Consider the following 19,348-nt stretch of genomic DNA (forward strand, 5'->3'; position numbering starts at 1 on the left):
ATAATTAACTATAAAATATTTAACTCAAATCATATAATTACTAACTATAAACTCACTAAATATCAATAATTCTTAATACAGCATAATTATTTAATTTTTACTGTTTATAATAAACAATAAGGTCGATTTCGGTAAATATTCCGATGAGGGGAGCCTGCCCCGATGACCTTGACCTTGACATATGTTATAGAGGTCACCCTCCTGAGTGACCTTCAAGAGGTTTTAGCCGTCGCTCGTTGTTTACTAAAAAGTTATTAACAAATGATTTTGCACGACTTTTCAGCCGTCCACGACAAGCATAAGGTTATATTTTACGAAACTGGAGCCCCGGACACATACGCTCGGTTTCAGCCCGCTTCGCGGGAGGGCGGGGGGCAGGGGCTTCGCCCCTCCCCCCCGCCAGAACCAGTGTAACAGATTTTACCGTACAGATTTTGATCACCTGGTACACGGCATGGATCCCGGCGGGGGGGGGGCGTAGCCCCCGCCCCCCGCCCTACCGCGGGCGGGCTGAAAACGAGCGTATGTGTCCGAGGCTCCAGTTTCGGAAAATATAACCTAACCAGGTTAGGTTAGGTTAAAGCAGAGAATACTTTGTATTTAACTGTTTATGCTTTTGGTTAAAGTGAAGAATACTTTGTACTTATATTAAAAGAAACTATTCTATATATTAACGATTCACTGCTTTAAATGACTTTCCTTCCTTCGTTCATGTACATATTCGTCGTTTATATTTTTCAATATTCAAAATAACTACTATATTTGAAAAATTTCTTTTGTTAATAATTTTTTCATAAACAACGATCGACGACTAAAACCTAGTGCGGGTTATTCGGGAAGGTGACCTTTTAATATATGTCAATATTATGTTCTTGGTTCGCGTAGACAGCGACAATTCGTGCAAAATCATTAAACTTCTTTTGTTAATAACTTTTTAACAAACAACGAGTGACGGCTAAAACCTTTTGAAGGTCACTCAGGAGGGCGACCTTGACAATATATGTCAAGGTCAAGGTCATCGGGGCAGGCTCCCCTCATCGGAATATTTACCAACGATATTTATAACCAATAAAAATTAAAGTGTTTAATGCAAACTATAACTAATAACCTATGCAAAACAAAAATATTTCATTAATTTCAAATCGTAACGTAATTAATCAATTTAATATTCATAATAAACATTTAATTTTATCCTTTAATTAAACATTCGAGATAAAAGGGCCCATTTGCTCTTTGCTATTAATTATCTAATTTCCTCAAACTTATTTACTATCGATTCTTAATCTAGCGAGTTGACAACGCGATTTATGATTCTTAAATTATTAATTTCCCTTTGAAAATTATTAACGCAACAATTCTGTAACTCCTGAATTAACTTGATCAAATTTTCTATGAAAACAATTAACGCTCAGTGCAGTTCACGTATAACCAGAGTAACACTCACAAAAAATGTGTTATTTACAAAGAATCTTCTCGCGGGCGCGAAGGGCGCTTACATTTACGTATACCTATTCCACTCCCTATCAGCGAAATTGGGCAGTCTTTAAACAGTGTCAGAGCATTTTACAGCATCATATTATAATTTGGGGATTTCGCAATCATTAATCTCGATTATGCGCACTAATATTTTTATTAGTTAACTGTAACTCAATCTTCTTCGAGTTCGGGGGCGCCGGAGGTGTGACACCCTTAATCAATAACGAATATTAAACTTCAAATGATTAAATATTGTATTTTAATAATTATATTAATATTTTTCAACTACTTTTCTCAAACAAAATACTTAAACGTAAATAAACTAAATATCTATATGCACTTTGTTTCCAATAACTGATATTAACTTATTAATATTATTTTCTATATTTCCAATACAACTAAACAAGCAAATATTCTAATTATTAAAATTTAAGCTATATTCGTCTCAAATCAATCATATAATAAGTAAATTCAACTTCTTAATATCTGAACTTTTAATACAATTTCAAACAATCACAAAATTCAATATTATTAATATATTTCATTTCTAAAATTATCGCGGATATGTTCTCTTTCTGTTTCAAACACAAAATGCTCAAAAGAAAATTTACGTAGGCGTCATACGAGCACTCTAGGACGTCACAAGATCCGGCCAGTTAAAGCAAGATCGGAAAGGATCCGGCCAGTTAAAGCAAGATCGGAAAAGATCCGGCCAGTTAAGACAAGATTAAGATTTTGAGAATTTTCTATCACAATAAGTGTTCAAAAATTCCTCCTTCATTCTGAATACATAATTAAATTCGACGTTCGAAATTTCCAGCAGTTTCCAGAAGGACATTCCTAGGAATAGAATTGTTAACAGTTTCTTATACGGTCTATCATATTGTCTCTAGTTGTAGGTACTTCTGCGTAAACCACATTTTTTATAAATCCCCATAGAAAAAAATCGGGACTTGTCAGATCCGGAGATCTGGGGCACCATTCAACATGTCCTCCAAGCAGTGTTTCCAAATGCGTGCTTTTGCAGCGCGCGGCAGCGGCGGGGAAAGTGGAGTAGGGATGGTCTCGTTGGCTCGGCTAATCGGCTCGTGGCGGCCGCGCGACGCACACAAGCGAAGCCTCGTGTCCGTGAGCGTCGTTCGCGGCTTCTGTAACTTTGGGCTGTAGAAGGAGACAAACATATCACTGTCCTTTACTATCGCTCGTGCTCAGTTCGACGCGATATCCGACGCGTCAATATTAATTAATGTCACCAATTGTGAACGAGTATCTAGTGTTTCAGATTCAATATATCGCACGAAAAAGTCATCCATTTGTCATTACAGATATCAGAAGTCTCATCAATAAAAATAGAAAATTTTGTGTTCGTAAATTTTGAAAGACATTTTCCCTTTCAACAGGATACAATACATTCGAAATGATATTGCTACACTTCGTTCAACCCATGGTCATATTGTTCAAGATATTTGAATTTTGTCCTATTTCTTGAAAAAAGCAGAGAATATCTTGTGCACTGTGGAAAGGTATATTTTTTTCAGCCATTAAAGCAGCAACCCGTATTTCGGCTGCTTTTGTCTGTTCATTAAAGGATAAAAAGGATTCATTGTCTAGCGTATTCATATCTTCATTCAACTTGCTCGTTTTAATACCTTTTTTTACACATGTTTAAGTGATTTTCACATTCTGCATGCCGACGAACTTGCGATAAACGGGCAGTAAACGATATATCACAAATTACACATAAACATATACTGTTATTATCCGGAACTTGACGTAACCGTAACTTAAACTCATTTACATGCAGCCATTTCTTTTTAAACGCTATTCGTCTTTTCTTTTCATTATCGTCATCATCACTAGAAAATGACGTATTCTTTTTTAAATTCTTGAGATGATATGCAGAATCTGCATGTCTGGAAACATGTATCGAATTGCACGAAAAATTTTTGTTGCAAATAATGCAATGATATAGAGTTTCATCACCCGCTACTTTACGTATCCAATGTTTATAACAATCATCGCTAAGCCAATCGTCTATGAAATTTCGTTTTGTTCTCTTGCTTTTCCATTCCATAGTGAAAACGAGCAAGAAGAATAAAGAAGTCAATAAAGAAATAAATAAATAAATAAGTAAATGAATGAATAAGTCAATAAGTCAAAAGTAATAAATAACTAAATAAATAAGTCAAAAGTAGTAAATAAATAAATAAATAAGTCAATATGCAAGTCAACAAATAAAAGTGAAGATGAGTCAATAAATAAATAAATGAATAAATAAGTACATAAATAAGTGAATAAATGCGAGTGACTGGAAATTACTTGACTTACCTTACCAAAATCTCAGACACTACTAAGCTGTTCGCGGCTCAATAACACAGTGTTATTAGCATTAGTAAAGGACAGTGATATGTTTGTTTCCTACAGCCCAAAGTTACAGAAGTCGCGAGCGACACTCACGGACACGAGGCTTCGCTTGTGTGCGTCACGCGGTCGCCGCGAGCCGATCAGCCGAGCCCGCGAGACCATCCCCACTCCACTTTCCCCGCCGCTGCCGCGCGCTGCAAAAGCACGCATCGGGAAACACTGCCTCCAAGTCCAACAAACTTACGTGGGAAGAGACGATGTAAAAATTGTCGGACTCTCCGACTCCTGTGAGGTGGTGCGCCATCATGTTGGAACCACATGCGTTGTCTTGTCACCAGGTTTACGTCCTCTAAGAGGACTGGCAATTCATGTTCAAACAAATGCAAGTAGTTCGCTGAGTTAACGTTTCCTTCAAAAAAGAAGGGACCAATTATGTAACCATTTACAATACCACACCACACTACAAGACTCCAGCGATGTTGGTGATCAACTGGACGGTGCCAATGTGGGACCAATAATGACTATTGTGCCGGTTTAGTTGGCCTGTACTATGGAAAGTAGCTTCATCTGACAAGTAAACCTCGGGGAATGTCAGACGCCGATTGTTTTCAAATTTTTTACAGTTGTTTCTCATGTCAAGCTATGAAGAAATCTGTTAAAATTGTTAGCTCAAATTGATTTTTTCAATTTTTTATAATTTTTTAATTTTACGCAAATACACGATTTTACACACGTTTAAAGTTGTTTTAGCAGTTTTATTTCTTATGAATGAATCTTTTCCCGATTTTTTAAAACTCGGCATACATGTAGAACACGAAAATAATAGTTTATCTGTATAGTTTTTCTCCCTATTAAGGACATTAAGCAGTTTTGAGGATAGTAACTGCCTTTCGAATTCTTCCCTATTGCCATAGAAGTGGTTCGGTAAAGGAAAATTGAAAAAAATATGTAATGTGCAGGTTCTGGGGTCGCTGACTATGAACCAGAAATTCATTTTGCGAAATTCAAAATGGCGGATACGATATGGCGGTCGTCATTGACATATAAAATAAGAAATAATTCAACTTGCAAAAAGCTTTTTCAGAAACTTAAACATCAAGCAAGAAAGAGTAATGGAGTACACTTGTCAATAATCCTTAACTTGCAATAATAATAAATGTTAATAATAATAATTGTTAACTTAAAAACCTAAACGTCTCTCGAGGCATAAGAAATAAAATTGCTAAAACAACTTTAAACGTGTGTAAAATCGTGTATTTGCGTAAAATTAAAAAATTATAAAAAATTGAAAAAATCAATTTGAGCTAAAAATTTTAACAGATTTCTTCATAGCTTGACATGAGGAACAACTGTAAAAAATTTGAAAAACATCGGCGTCTGACATTCCCCGAGGTTTACTTGTGAGAACATAACAAACCTAAAAAATTGTTCATCCTGCCGCAACATAGCCTTGGCTCAATTACAAAATTCAAGTCTTCGACGAAAATCATTAGGTGTTAGAGCCTGAGTCAATGTTATGTGATATGGATGGAATGTATGCAAGGGCAAAAATCTCTGAGCTGTGCTTCTTGGAATACCAAATTGTTTTTCAATATTTCATAGTGAAAAATGTGGATACAAATGCACTACAGCTAACACAAGAAGGACTCGAGGGTCATCGCGTTCAGGGACATTGATACGACGTCGTTGTCTTCTTACATTAGGACGCTGTCTTTCACGTCTTTCGATATCGGCAAACACTCGATCATTAGGATGATGTTGTCTATCAGGAAAACGATGATACATTCGAGCTGCTGAACGGTAATTGCGGCGACATTCTCTAAGAACTAACAAGGGAACATTTCCAGCTGATTCATCGTTTTCGATTCAAACTGTATGCAGAAATGTTGTGGGTGATGCCAGTAGCATATTCTGCAAGTTACAGCCACTAGTTTTGCGTTAAAAAAATGGCGTTATAAAAACCTTCCCATGCAGGGTGTCCTAAAAAGCTGGGAACGGTCGAATATTTCATAAGCATTGCAGTTTAGAAGAAAATGTTTCAGACATAAGTTGTAAGGTTTTAAAAAGCGCATTCAGTAGCAATATGAGTGTGACCATTGGTAGTGTTACCAAGGTCAACTTAATTTTTTTAATGAAAACTCTTATTTTTTATTATATTACCTTTTTCTACTAATTAATTTGAACAACTTTTGTCTGAAATTGTTCGGAGCGTTCTCGTGATAGCGGAGTGCCCGATTTCTCGCGCGTTCTGCAGTGAACGAGTTGCATGGGGTGGCGCAACTCCCTAGAGTCGCTGAGAGAAGATAAATAATTGCACTAGAATTTGTAATAAACCGACGTAAACTATATTTATTATTAACGGTGGTACAAACCCGGATCCAGTGCAGTGATACAAACTTCGTACTTCTAGCACCATCGGTGCTGCACCACGGTGCACACGCAACAAGCGCGAATCCGTGTCCGTGTGCGCTCCGCGCTCGGCGACGGTTCGGCTGAACTCGGCTCTGCTTCGGACATTCCATGAAGTGAGCCACGCGCTTCTTATTGCGTGTTGTAATATTAATATTAATATTAATTAATTAATATTAATATTATTATTAATTTATTTTATAGTCTTTAGAAAACTATACACACAAGCCGTAAACTTATATACATATATACAGGGTGTCCCATTTTAAATGCCGCAGGCAAAAATCTCGAAAAATATGGGACATACGGAAAAATGTTTTGAACAAAAGTTGCATGGTTTGAAGGGGGCCACATGATGAAAATATGTACTTGACCTTGAGTAACCTTTTCAAGGCCAGGCCAATGTGATGGATGTTTTCTTAAATGGGACCCCCCCTTTTTTATTGTATATTTTGTAGCTTAGTTCGAGAGCTTTCCAAAAAACTGCCTACTTGTGTTTTTTGCCTAAGCAGTTCCCAAGATATGAAGCGTCAAAGTTGACATACCGCCGGCATTCGCATTACCCTATGTACACCGCGGGGAGGTTGCTCGGTCGGATTTGTACATCATAGTGGCCCTAAAAAGGGCCGATTTTGTGTATGGGGGTGTGGTAAGCAGTACTAGTACTAACTCCAAATGGAATGCACAGTATTTACTAATAAGCCGAGCTCGGACTTCAGTGCCGCTATCCCCACTTCAGGCTCTCGAGCGCCGCGAGAGACGGTGCCTCAAACAATCAAAAAATATTTCAATTTACGCAACGGTACCTCTCATCTGCTTAGGCCGCTCCACCGGCATAGTCGGCACCGTCTCTCGCGGCGCTCGAGAGCCTGAAGTGGGGATAGCGGCACTGAAGTCCGAGCTCTGCTTATTAGTAAATACTGTGCATTCCATTTGGAGTTACTAGTACTAGTACTGCTTACCACACCCCCATACACAAAATCGGCCCTTTTTAGGGCCACTATGATGTACAAATCCGACCGAGCAACCTCCCCGCGGTGTACATAGGGTAATGCGAATGCCGGCGGTATGTCAACTTTGACGCTTCATATCTTGGGAACTGCTTAGGCAAAAAACACAAGTAGGCAGTTTTTTGGAAAGCTCTCGAACTAAGCTACAAAATATACAATAAAAAAGGGGGGGTCCCATTTAAGAAAACATCCATCACATTGGCCTGGCCTTGAAAAGGTTACTCAAGGTCAAGTACATATTTTCATCATGTGGCCCCCTTCAAACCATGTAACTTTTGTTCAAAACATTTTTCCGTATGTCCCATAGTTTTCGAGATTTTTGCCTGCGGCATTTAAAATGGGACACCCTGTATATACAGGGTGAGCCATTTTAAGTAACGCATTGATTTTTCTCGAAAACCAAATCTTGTATCGCAAAATGTTTCAGACAAAAGTCGTTTGGTTCAAAGGGGGCAAGATGATAGAGCATTATCAATTTAATTGTAGATGGAGCCACTTTAGAGATTTCATCATGGTGGCCATTTTTTAAAATGGAAGTTGATTTTTCTCTCTAAGTGAAAGTTGTAGCTGATAATAAGACGAATACAACGGTTTTTTGTTTTTTGCAGTTGGACCATTTTTCAGTGAGTTACAGCGTTCCAAAGTATACTGTTTTATAATTTAAGTATACACATAAACCAAATTTTGTATCGAAAAATGTTTCTTACAAAAGTTTTATGACTTCATGGGGGACATAAGATACTGCCACTGATTTGACCTTGGGTGCACCTGTCAAGGTTATGTGAAGGTTAACTTTTCTTTTTTAATGGATCTCTTTATTTCTCATTATACAGTCTTGTAGCTTACCTCGAGAGCTTTTCAAAACGCTATAATAAAGTATTTTGTCGTGAAATATTATTCGAGTTATGAGAACTAAAACGTTTCTCGAAAGTAAAATTCCACAAGGTTATATATAAGTCGCTAAGCCAAACCGCGAATTAATTCTGTCGTATTGCGGCATACTGAGAGGAAGCTCTGCTACTCTATGGCGTGATAAGTTAGATATACGTTAAAGTTTCTTCTCTGTTCATATTTTTATTTCTTAACTATAATATTATCAGTAACATATTTTTTACGATAGTAGACATGGGTGATTATACTCCTAAAGAAATCGTCGATATGTTAGTAGTTTTCGAAGAATGTTTTGGCAATTACCGTGAAGCTGCGAGACTTTACCGAAATCGGTATCCAAACAGACGACATCCAAATAATACCGTCATTCGGAGGCTTAAGATAAGAGCCGAACAGGGTCAGTTGACTCGTCGTCACGCTAAACGTGATTATGATGTTGATGATGTACGTGTTCTGGCTGTCTTAGCGGCTGTTCACATTAACCCTCATATTAGTACGCGCCAAATAGCTAGATAAACAGGTATACCTCAGAGAACGGTTGTGAGAATTTTGAGGAAATAGTAGCATCATCCATACCATATCACATTAACGCAGGCTCTAACTCCAAATGACATACGACAACGTGTACTGTTTTGTCAATGGGCTAGACAGATGATTGCGTATGATGCAGATTTCTTTAAATACGTTCTATTCTCTGATGAATCGAAATTTAAAAATACCGGAGAATTAAATACACATAATTGTCATTACTGGTCGGATGTCAATCCTTATTGGCATAGGCAAGTTAATAATCAACATCGTTGGAGTGTAGTAGTTTGGTGTGGAATTGTCAACGGTTATCTAATTGGTCCTTATTTTGTTCATTAGAATGTGACCGGACATAGCTTTCTAGAGTTATTAAGAGACCACTTACCCACTTTACTTGAAGAAGTCAATTTGGAGACAAGGCAAAGAATGTGGATTTAGATGGATGGTGCGCCACCACATTTCGCACGAAACATAAGACATTTTCTGGATCAAAACTTCAACGGTAGGTGGATCGGACGGGGTGGTCCAATTGCATGGCCTCCTCGGTCACCAGATTTGACTTCACCTGATTTTTACTTGTGGGGGTACGCGAAAAATTTGGTGTTCGAACGGGAACCAACGACAAGGGAAGACATGATCGAACGAATTCGAACGGCTTGTTTAGCAATACCAAGGGCTGTCTTACTTCGAACGGTCGAACACTTCGCAAAGAGAATCAGGTTATGCATTCGAGCCAACGGGGATAACTTTGAACAGCTTTTCCGATAGATGCTGAGAAACAGTTAATCAAGCACCCAGAATCGCGAGAGGCTAGAGGACTCGCGTAAATCAAGCACGCCGAATCGCGAGAGGCTAGGGGACTCGCGTTAATCAAGCACCCCAAAAGGAACAGAAACCTACTACGTCCACGCCGTTGTTCCTGGGTACACTTTGGGTAATGCAAATGCCGGCAGTACTGTAACTTGTAGTTCTCATAACTCGAATAATATTTCACGATAAAATACTTTATTATAGCGTTTTGAAAAGCTCTCGAGGTAAGCTACAAGACTGTATAATGAGAAATAAAGAGATCCATTAAAAAAGAAAAGTTAACCTTTACATAACCTTGACAGGTGCACCCAAGGTCAAATCAGTGGCAGTATCTTATGTCCCCCATGAAGTCATAAAACTTTTGTAAGAAACATTTTTCGATACAAAATTTGGTTTATGTGTATACTTAAATTATAAAACAGTATACTTTGGAACGCTGTAACTCACTGAAAAATGGTCCAACTGCAAAAAACAAAAAACCGTTGTATTCGTCTTATTATCAGCTACAACTTTCACTTAGAGAGAAAAATCAACTTCCATTTTAAAAAATGGCCACCATGATGAAATCTCTAAAGTGGCTCCATCTACAATTAAATTGATAATGCTCTATCATCTTGCCCCCTTTGAACCAAACGACTTTTGTCTGAAACATTTTGCGATACAAGATTTGGTTTTCGAGAAAAATCAATGCGTTACTTAAAATGGCTCACCCTGTATATGTATATGAAAGGTCAGTTTTCGGGACATTTTGAAAGACCCATATTTTCCACCGTAGATATAGAGTACACCTTGAATATAAATCATTGCCATTTAAATTTTTTAAAAATCTTGTGTACTTTCCAAGGTAAATAGACCGACATATCGTAAGGCAGTTTTCAGGATTCATACAGTTTATACCGAATACACTAATGTATGTCGTTTTCAATACTTTTTTCCTTTAGATATAACATGTATAAGTAGTTTCCTATCAAATTTAGTCTTTAGTGAATTAAAATTTAGAAGATAGAATCTACTTTTTGCACATGTTCTAAATACTACCCTTTAGTCGACTAATATATCGGCAGAAAGGCATATTTCAGGTCCTTTGTATTTTACGTCTAAAACACAAAATAATTTTATGATTTGAACGTTTCCGAGTCTGAACAGGAAGAAATGATCTTAATGAAGTTATTTTATGCTATGAGATATAACTAAACATCGTAACAATGAAAATATATACGAAAATCTCACGACCTGAAAACTGCCTTTTGAACGAATATAATATATATATATGTATGGGCAGCTTCCAGGTCCCTCATTTTTTCATTTTGTGGTTACTTCACCTTTTCGTTTTTCGTGTGACTATATATAACTAGAGATCCTCCAGGGAGAGTTAAGACAATCCGTCGCCATTGGGCGAAAACGGAAATGACGTTCAATTGGCGTCAACTGTTTAAACGTAAATAAATAGAAGAATGATAGAATACGAAAGATTTACTAAGTCAATAACTTTTGCAGTATAATTAAAATTACAAGGATGAAATAAGTATCAAATATTACTATTATATATTTACAATTTTGTATATATTGCATAAACGTATAATGTCCTAAAAAAATACAATTAGAATGTACATTATTTATGTGTATATCTTGTAATTATTGCAAAAATTCTTGTATATCTTGTGATTATTTAAAAACTTCTTGTATAACAACAGTCTTGTATAACAATATTTATAAAGTTGATTGTATAATACAAATAAACATTGATTTTATGTGATTGATTTTTTTATTTATACCTAGATGTTTTCAATTGTATATTGTACTGCTACACGGCTAAGATGATAACTGCATCTGGAATAAACAAACAATATATTGTAAACACTACTTATAAGTAGTAAGATTTGTGCATTCCAATATAATTGAGGTAATTGAAAAGCACAGTACTATTTTAGTAACAATTTTAAATAATTTTATTGAGGCACTGCATGCATTGCCATGCTTTTACTAGAATAATGATTAGTTTTGGACGGTAACGATTTACTACATATCTTAAGTCTGAACGCATAAAATCTTAACATTATTTTTTGTTTTAAATTGTGGCATTCGGGCACTGTAAATGGTATGTCATTATATAATTCCATAAAAAATGATTTTAAATTAATATTTTGTTTGAACGAACATGTTTATAATAAAATCTAAACATTTTCTCCATCTTTAAGAAAAAACTGAATGTAGCAGCGTTGACGTAATACAAAGTATTATGTCCACTAGCTTTACACCGAGTTAACACGCTATAAAAATACAATGTTGAACGTTTTGAGCCAGTTGTCATGATACAAATACTACAGGTTTTTTGAGTTTTTAATATGTTTGCAACGATATAACCAGCAATATTATAAAGTTTGTTCATCTCTGTTTTAGATAATGTGACAGCCTGAGGTGAATAATGTGGAATTTCTGCTCGAATGTCAGGTGTTATAAAGTACATTTGTTTATCTCTATTTTGCATTAGTACGTCTAAGAATTCGGATAAAAATTCTCGATCGTCCTCTTCGTAGTTGCTATTAGAAATGCATTTCATAAATTGTGAAATACATATTAATTTCAAATTATTTTTGAACTGAAGAGCAGTTGGTATAACATTTTTCATCCTGACGAGTGAAAATAAATTCTCAAGACAATCTTGAGTGAGGCGTGAAGGTAGGAAAAATTTGAAACCCCGTTCGTTTAAAAGATATGCTGTAAGTTCTAAAACTGTTTTGGTTGAAATTAAAACCGCAGTTTGTATTGGTTTCCAATGACCTTTGCTGCCTACTTTCATGTCATGAAACAGTTCAATAACATCTTCTAAAAAGCATATAGTTTCCTTAAATTTGTCTTGGTTTAAATATCCTAAAGTTAAAGAAATTTTTCGCGCACTCATAATACTAAACCATCTTGCGATTACTTCAATAAATTTTGCAGTTGTTAACCGTGGATCGTCTGGATTATTATTTGATAAAAATTGAAGAGCAGAACTGACTTCATAGCTTAGAACATGCATTGAGTTTTTAACGCGCATTTTTTGGAAGTGATTTTTCTTGTCCAAGAACTCTTCTCGTAACTTAGGAACTAACTTTAAGTCACAACCTTCATCTGCTACAATTATATCGTGTAAATGACTACATTGCACTGTTTCAGACATTAAATGAAATTTATCAATAAATTTCTGTGGTAATGTAATAAATTCATTGTTTAAAAGTGCAGCTTTAATATTTTTTAAAGCATGGGGTGTATCGGCATAAAAGAATAGTTTTCGATTATCACTACACGGATGTTTGTAACTATTTACCGTCTGTAAATGTCGTAATGCTTGAATGCCAAATGTTCCCCACATAGCTTGATTATTTGGCCCCATATCTGATATAACTACAGAAACACGTAAGCCAATTTCCTCTGCCTTTTCAATTGTTGTTATAATAATCGGTTTAAACATTTTTCCATCTACTTTAGCGCTTGTAAAATAATAATAAGCTACCACTTGTTTCTAGCAGAAAGACCAGCCAACATAAAAACTAGCGCATGATTTGCTATTCCTGTGTCATTAGGCAGCGTGACATTTCCGCAGAACGTTTTAGTACTTGTATCATACAACTGTCCAGGAGTTATGCTCATTTCATCTAAAACTAACATGCACTCTTTATCAATATCATTTAGAAATAAAGAAATCTTTAATTTTAAAAATTCGAAAATTTCCTCACAAATACCACTTTGAAATTTTAGATTCTCCAATTTTCTGCTTAAAGTACATAATGCTGGTAAAGGTATCTTTTGTTCAAGCAATTCTGAGTAGCCTGAAGTTCTACAAGCAAATTTTAACCGGAAAGCTTTTAGCACAGTGTTATTACACCAACGAGGTAGTTTTTTATACTCTTTGGTTAGTAATTTTAATTGATCGCTATTAAAAATGGTAGAAACTGAGTTGAAAATAGTGTTGTTAATTACTTGCTTCTGGAGTCTGTTGATTTTACGTTGCGCAACATCTAATTTGTACTTTAACTTTCGTTTCAGTTTTTCGTTGCGAATAAATATTGTTTCCATTTTATTGATCCAATCTTGACTGACTTGTACAAAACCATTTTTGTTTTGCGACAATATAAGTGGCTTTTCGAATGTATCTGAATCATCGGATTTGCTGCTTGCCAAATCATCTTGTATAACAGTTGCGCTACAATTTCCTTCGTTTTCAATTAATGAGTCAGTTTCCATCATTGGCTCCTTCGGATCTGTTAACTTTTCTACAGTACAAAATACAAAAAACAAAAAAGCTAGTAACAAACAATATATAAAGGAAACATATTAACATTGAGTTTCTCTTATATATACATATAAAGAAAACATAATAAACTAATAGAACATTTAAAATATACTTTCGTGAAGAAACTTACTTTTAATTATTTATTAGTTTATTGTATTGAAAATAGCATAATGTAAGAACTGATACTTATATATTTATGTATTGAACAAAATATATAATATATATTTCTTTTACATTCAAATAATATGAAAATCAACTTTGTGAATATGAAAAAAAGTCATGTACCTAGTGTATCAGTATTTTGCATTGGCAGTTGCGATGAGGGTCCGAATATTATCGGGACAGCATTTGGCTTCAATCGAAGTTGACCAGATGCAGTAATTGTAAACATTTCTTTTAAAAATGAACCTATTCATTAAATACAATTATTTTTAAAGTAAAACATTGTTAAATTGTTCACAAATCGAACAATGTGTATACTCACACATAAATCTGCCTGCACTAATATTTATGAATATAAGAATATAAGAAAAGCAAAATTTAATAAATGAGAAACAAAATCAGAATTAATCTCTGTTATATTTATATACATATACGACGTGTTCAACATGCAATTCGAGCAACTCAGAATGTCTGTATCTGAAACCTATCATTTGTCATAGCAATAAATAAAGCTAGTTGAAGAGGCCTATATATTACACAGAATGTCTATATAATAACATATTCATATAGAATTAAAAACCATATATAAATAAAACTGTTACGGTATATATCCAATTTGGGTACTACTTACTTCGCAGTATGCAGAATATTTTCCTGGCGTCTGATCTGTATGAGGCATATTTTCAATTCACTTTTGTCTCTTTTTTGGATCCTGAGGAAATTTGAACATTTTATATCCTTTTGCTGACGAATTCGTGCAGTAACCAGCGCCGCATCCAGGCATTTTTGTATCTGATAAAATAAATTTTATAATTAATTCATAACAGCGATTATTATAAAAATTATAATAAAACATGGATTAAATAAGACAATGTTGACATTTAAATAATATGAGATTTTAGGTTAAACTGTACGAAGCTATAGCGTTCGTTTTTTTACGTTTAATTTTTATTTTTTGCAGACACATTAAGACAGAACATTAAGTTTATTTAATTAGAAATAATAATATATTTTCTATACTTACGCTGTCGTGTGTACTAATTAACAATATGAAAGAAAATACGATTGTCAACAACTGTTGACATGAACAGATGTTCTTTAGATTGTCTTCACACTCTTTACACTCTTTACACTATGTGTAGTAGCCGTAGTGGGAGACATCCGGTTTCGCCCACCAATAAAAAAACGCGATCACGGTGTCTTAACTCTCCCTGGAGGATCTCTATATACAGGGTGGGGCAATAACTAATACCACCTTAAATATCTTCTAATTTATAAGGTCCAGAGGAAAATTTATGTAATTAAAATTATACGGTACGAAGGGGGCTAACATATGGCGATAATAATTTTTGTCCTGGTGGAGGCGCTTCGAAGATATCAAGGTCACCTTCATTTTTTTTAATAGGTTCGGTATGTTTTTTTTCCATAATTTTATAGAGGAGCTTAAAACAAGTACGGAACTCATCACACAAAATTATTGAACAAGATTAAATGTAAATGAAAACGATAAAAAATACATTTTTATATTAAATGAAATTTACGTTTAAAAGATGTACGAAATGACGCTTTATTAGTATGTTTTGTCGGAATGTTTTGATTTTGACATTCCTCATAAATGAGGATCAACTTGTTCTTCAAACGGATACATCGATGAAAATAAATAGTGACGTAAACTTATTTCAATGAAAAAAAAGACCCTTTGAAGGCCATCTTAATAAGTTCACAGGATAAGATAAACATAAAAAATAGTATCGATAGATAAGTCAATCGTGCAAGATGTATTCATTTGAAGAACAAGTCGACATGATGGAGAATGACCTCATTTATGGAGAATGTGAAAAAATTCAGTGAGAGCGCAAAATTTATACGCTGAACGATATCCTAATCGCACTTAGCCTTCGCGTCGAACATTTAAAATCCTATTTATTTTCATCGATGTATCCGTTTGAAGAACAAGTTGATCCTCATTTATGAGGAATGTCAAAATCAAAACATTCCGACAAAACATACTAATAAAGCGTCATTTCGTACATCTTTTAAACGTAAATTTCATTTAATATAAAAATGTATTTTTTATCGTTTTCATTTACATTTAATCTTGTTCAATAATTTTGTGTGATGAGTTCCGTACTTGTTTTAAGCTCCTCTATAAAATTATGGAAAAAAAACATACCGAACCTATTTAAAAAAATGAAGGTGACCTCGATATCTTCGAAGCGCCTCCACCAGGACAAAAATTATTATCGCCATATGTTAGTCCCCTTCATACCGTATAATTTTGATTACATAAATTTTCCTCTGGACCTTATAAATTAGAACAGTGCTCGGAATTAGTTGCACATTTCGGCCCGATTTCAGAGGCGACGCCTACTATTCCCTTCTGCCCCCTCGGGGCTGAGCGGCCAGGCTGCCGCGGCGAGCCGACCGCGCGCCTGATGATGTTTCTCAGGAGCGTCTCTATATAAAAAGTATTCTATGTCGTACCTTCCGTCAAATTGTCATTGAAATATAAACAATTTGTATTTTTATAAATAATTAAACGCTCAATTTTCTATTATTAATATATTATAATAATATATATTATTATAATAATGTATATTATTATAAATATATATGTTTTATTATTATATACATTTTTGATATAATATGTAATATAATTGATTTTGACAATAACTTTCCACATCACCCGTGAGGTATTGGTGATGCATATTTTTTAAGTTTCCCAATAGGCCTCTTTCACTAAGAGATGAAAATGATAAATATGTGTCTTGGCAGGAAAGTAAAATCGTAAGATATCATATAAAGTCGAAAGAGAAATCAGAAGATATGGATAATACGATTCATCTAAAAGTGTGAAAAATTGGACTCCCTTTTCTAGACGTGCCTTTACAAAAAGATCACTTTGCAAATCGTAAAGTTTTTTCTGAAATTCTACGCTTTGCTCCTGAATTTGAACAATAAGTGAGGTTTTAAAAAGTATTAAATCTTTTCTTAGCGTTTCAAAATCACGGAAACGCGTATCAAATTGATTTATTAAAATCAATTATATCGAAATGTTTTTCAAAATTACAATTTGTGCCGTGTTCTTCAAAGAGAATCTTGCAATTTTAATAATTATATTATATTAATATTAATAATATTTAATAATGTTAATACTTTTTGTGTGACCGTTTGCATTGCGGTGCATAGTTTCACAACTTTCTCACATAACGCTTCTTGATGAATAATGCAATGAATGACAGGAAACTTTAAATCACGCTGGTTTATTTGATCGAAAAATCCGTTTTTTGAACCTAGCATTGCGTTTGCGCCATCAGTTACGATAGTCGAACATTTTGAAAAATCAGTATCAAATTTTTGGAGAGTTAAGTAACAGCTTCGAAGAAGATCAATACCCGTTGTTGTACCATGTAATTACTAAAAGATAATGAAGATGATGACGAAATATAATAAGCAGTAGTATCTTTATGCTATTACACGTAGCATTATCGCTATTATCAAGTAACATTTTCGGTCTTGTAATATGGGTCTTTTAATTTCGCGCCTCAGGCACGTATTCCTACAGTGCGATATGCAATTGTTTTATCGCTTCTGTTGTTTCTCAACGGTATCTCACCAGCGAAACGGGCATGGTAAGAGTTCGAGCTTTAAAGATCCACGTTACGGAAAAAGGTGCTATTTGCATAAGAGCGATAGTGATAGAGATACACTAGTGTGACATTGCTTATTAATCGACCAATGGACCAAATGGAGCGAAGATACGTGCAATCTTTTGATAAGGTATGGGAAGAAATTTTTTTTGCATCTATTTACAATAAAACCACCTGTCTTCTGTGTGGTTATCAACCCTCCATTGTTAAAAAATTTGTCCTTGAGAGACATTTAAAAATTAAACATCTTAATGAGTACTCAAAATATGTGGATCAGGAGAAATCTAATCTAATCGAAGGTTTAAAATTAGTTTATCAAGAAGGTGTAGTTCGAATTCTCATATCGATAATGCTACACCTTCGGTAAAAGCTCTTACAGTATCGTACGCTATTTCAAATCTTCTCGCGAAAAATTCCAAGCCGTTTTGCGATGGAAAATTTATAAAGAAATGCATCATCACAGCAGTGGAGTCGTTTGGAAATTCTTTGACTCTTGAAGAAGCTGCTAGCATTCCATTAAGTGATAAAACTGTTAAATCGCGAATAGATGATATTACTTCTTCCCTACAAAACAAATTAAAATCTTTATTAGGATCTTGTTCTTTTTTTTCATTATGTCTTGATGAAAGCACCGATAATCGGCATGTGAGTCAATTGAGTATTTTTGCTCGAATCGTGCAAACCGATTTTTTATATGTCAAGGAGCTTTTAGATTTTGTCCCACTACATGGCACAACGAAAGGTATTGATATCTTCGAAGCTGTTAACCAAACACTTCAAAAATTTGATAGTGATTTTTTAAAATGTTCCGCTATCGTAACTGATGGCGCAAAGGCAATGTTAGGTTCAAAAAACGGGTTCTTCGGTCAAATTAAGCAGCGAGATTTAAAGTTCCCAGTCATTCATTGTATTATTCATCAAGAAGCGTTATGTGGGAAAGTTGTGAAACTGTGTACCTCTATGCAAACTGTCACAAAAATTATTAATACTATTAAAGGCGGTCTAAAATTCCTTTCTCATCGAAAGTTTCAACTCTTTCTGGAGGAGCATAACGCAATTTACACAGATGTGCCTCTGTATTGTGAAGTTCGGTGGCTCAGTGCAGGAAAGTGTTTAGAAAAGTTCTTTGCAATAAGAAAAGAGATCTTCCTTTTCTTGCAAGACGAATTACCTGCAAAATTTGAGGAATTTTAATTTTTCTTCACAGATGTAGACTCACTTTGCGAGCTTGCTTTAATAACTGACATGACAAATCATTTAAATATTTTAAATTTAAAGCTGCAAAAGACCAATCAAATCATTTCGCAATTAGTTTGTCATGTCGATTCTTTTCGCAAAAAGTTAGTATTATTTAAAAATCAATTAGAAAATAATATTTTTCATTTTTTTCCTTCTTGCCAGATTCTCTTTGAAGAACACGGATCAAATTGTAAGTTTGAAAAACATTTCGCTATAATTGATTCTTTAATAAATCAATTTGATACGTGTTTCCGTGATTTTGAAACGCTAAGAAAAGATTTAATACTTTTCGAGAACCCACGCATTGTCCAAATTCAAGAGCAAAGCTTAGATTTTCAGGAAGAACTTTGCGATTTGCAAAGTGATCTTTTTTTAAAGGCACGTCCAGAAAATGGGGTCGAATTTTTCAAACTTTAAATGTATCACGTTATCCACGTCTTCGAAATTTCGGTCTTCGAATTTTCTCCATGTTCGGATCCACATATTTATGCGAATGCTCTTTTTCTAGAATGAAATTAACAAAAACGGAAAAG

General features: G+C 34.7%; 1 protein-coding gene across 2 annotated transcripts; it reads right to left on the bottom strand.

Moving 5' to 3' along the window:
• Positions 1–11,270: 11,270 nt before the first annotated feature.
• On the bottom strand, positions 11,271–14,185 carry LOC113562150. 2 transcript variants are annotated; one of them, XM_026970534.1, is made up of 3 exons: positions 14,050–14,185; positions 13,452–13,744; positions 11,271–11,318 (listed from the first exon to the last, which is right to left on the bottom strand). In XM_026970534.1, exons 1-3 carry the CDS (start codon positions 14,153–14,155, stop codon positions 11,301–11,303), a joined length of 417 nt encoding a protein of 138 aa, XP_026826335.1. In that variant the 5' UTR covers positions 14,156–14,185; the 3' UTR covers positions 11,271–11,300. The 2 variants fall into 2 exon arrangements, with proteins under 2 accessions (XP_026826335.1, XP_026826334.1); XM_026970533.1 differs by having other exon boundaries at positions 13,452–13,774; positions 14,050–14,170.
• Positions 14,186–19,348: the final 5,163 nt, after the last annotated feature.

Source organism: Ooceraea biroi, chromosome 6, assembly GCF_003672135.1.
Source record: "Ooceraea biroi isolate clonal line C1 chromosome 6, Obir_v5.4, whole genome shotgun sequence".
Taxonomy (NCBI): Eukaryota; Metazoa; Arthropoda; class Insecta; order Hymenoptera; family Formicidae; genus Ooceraea; species Ooceraea biroi.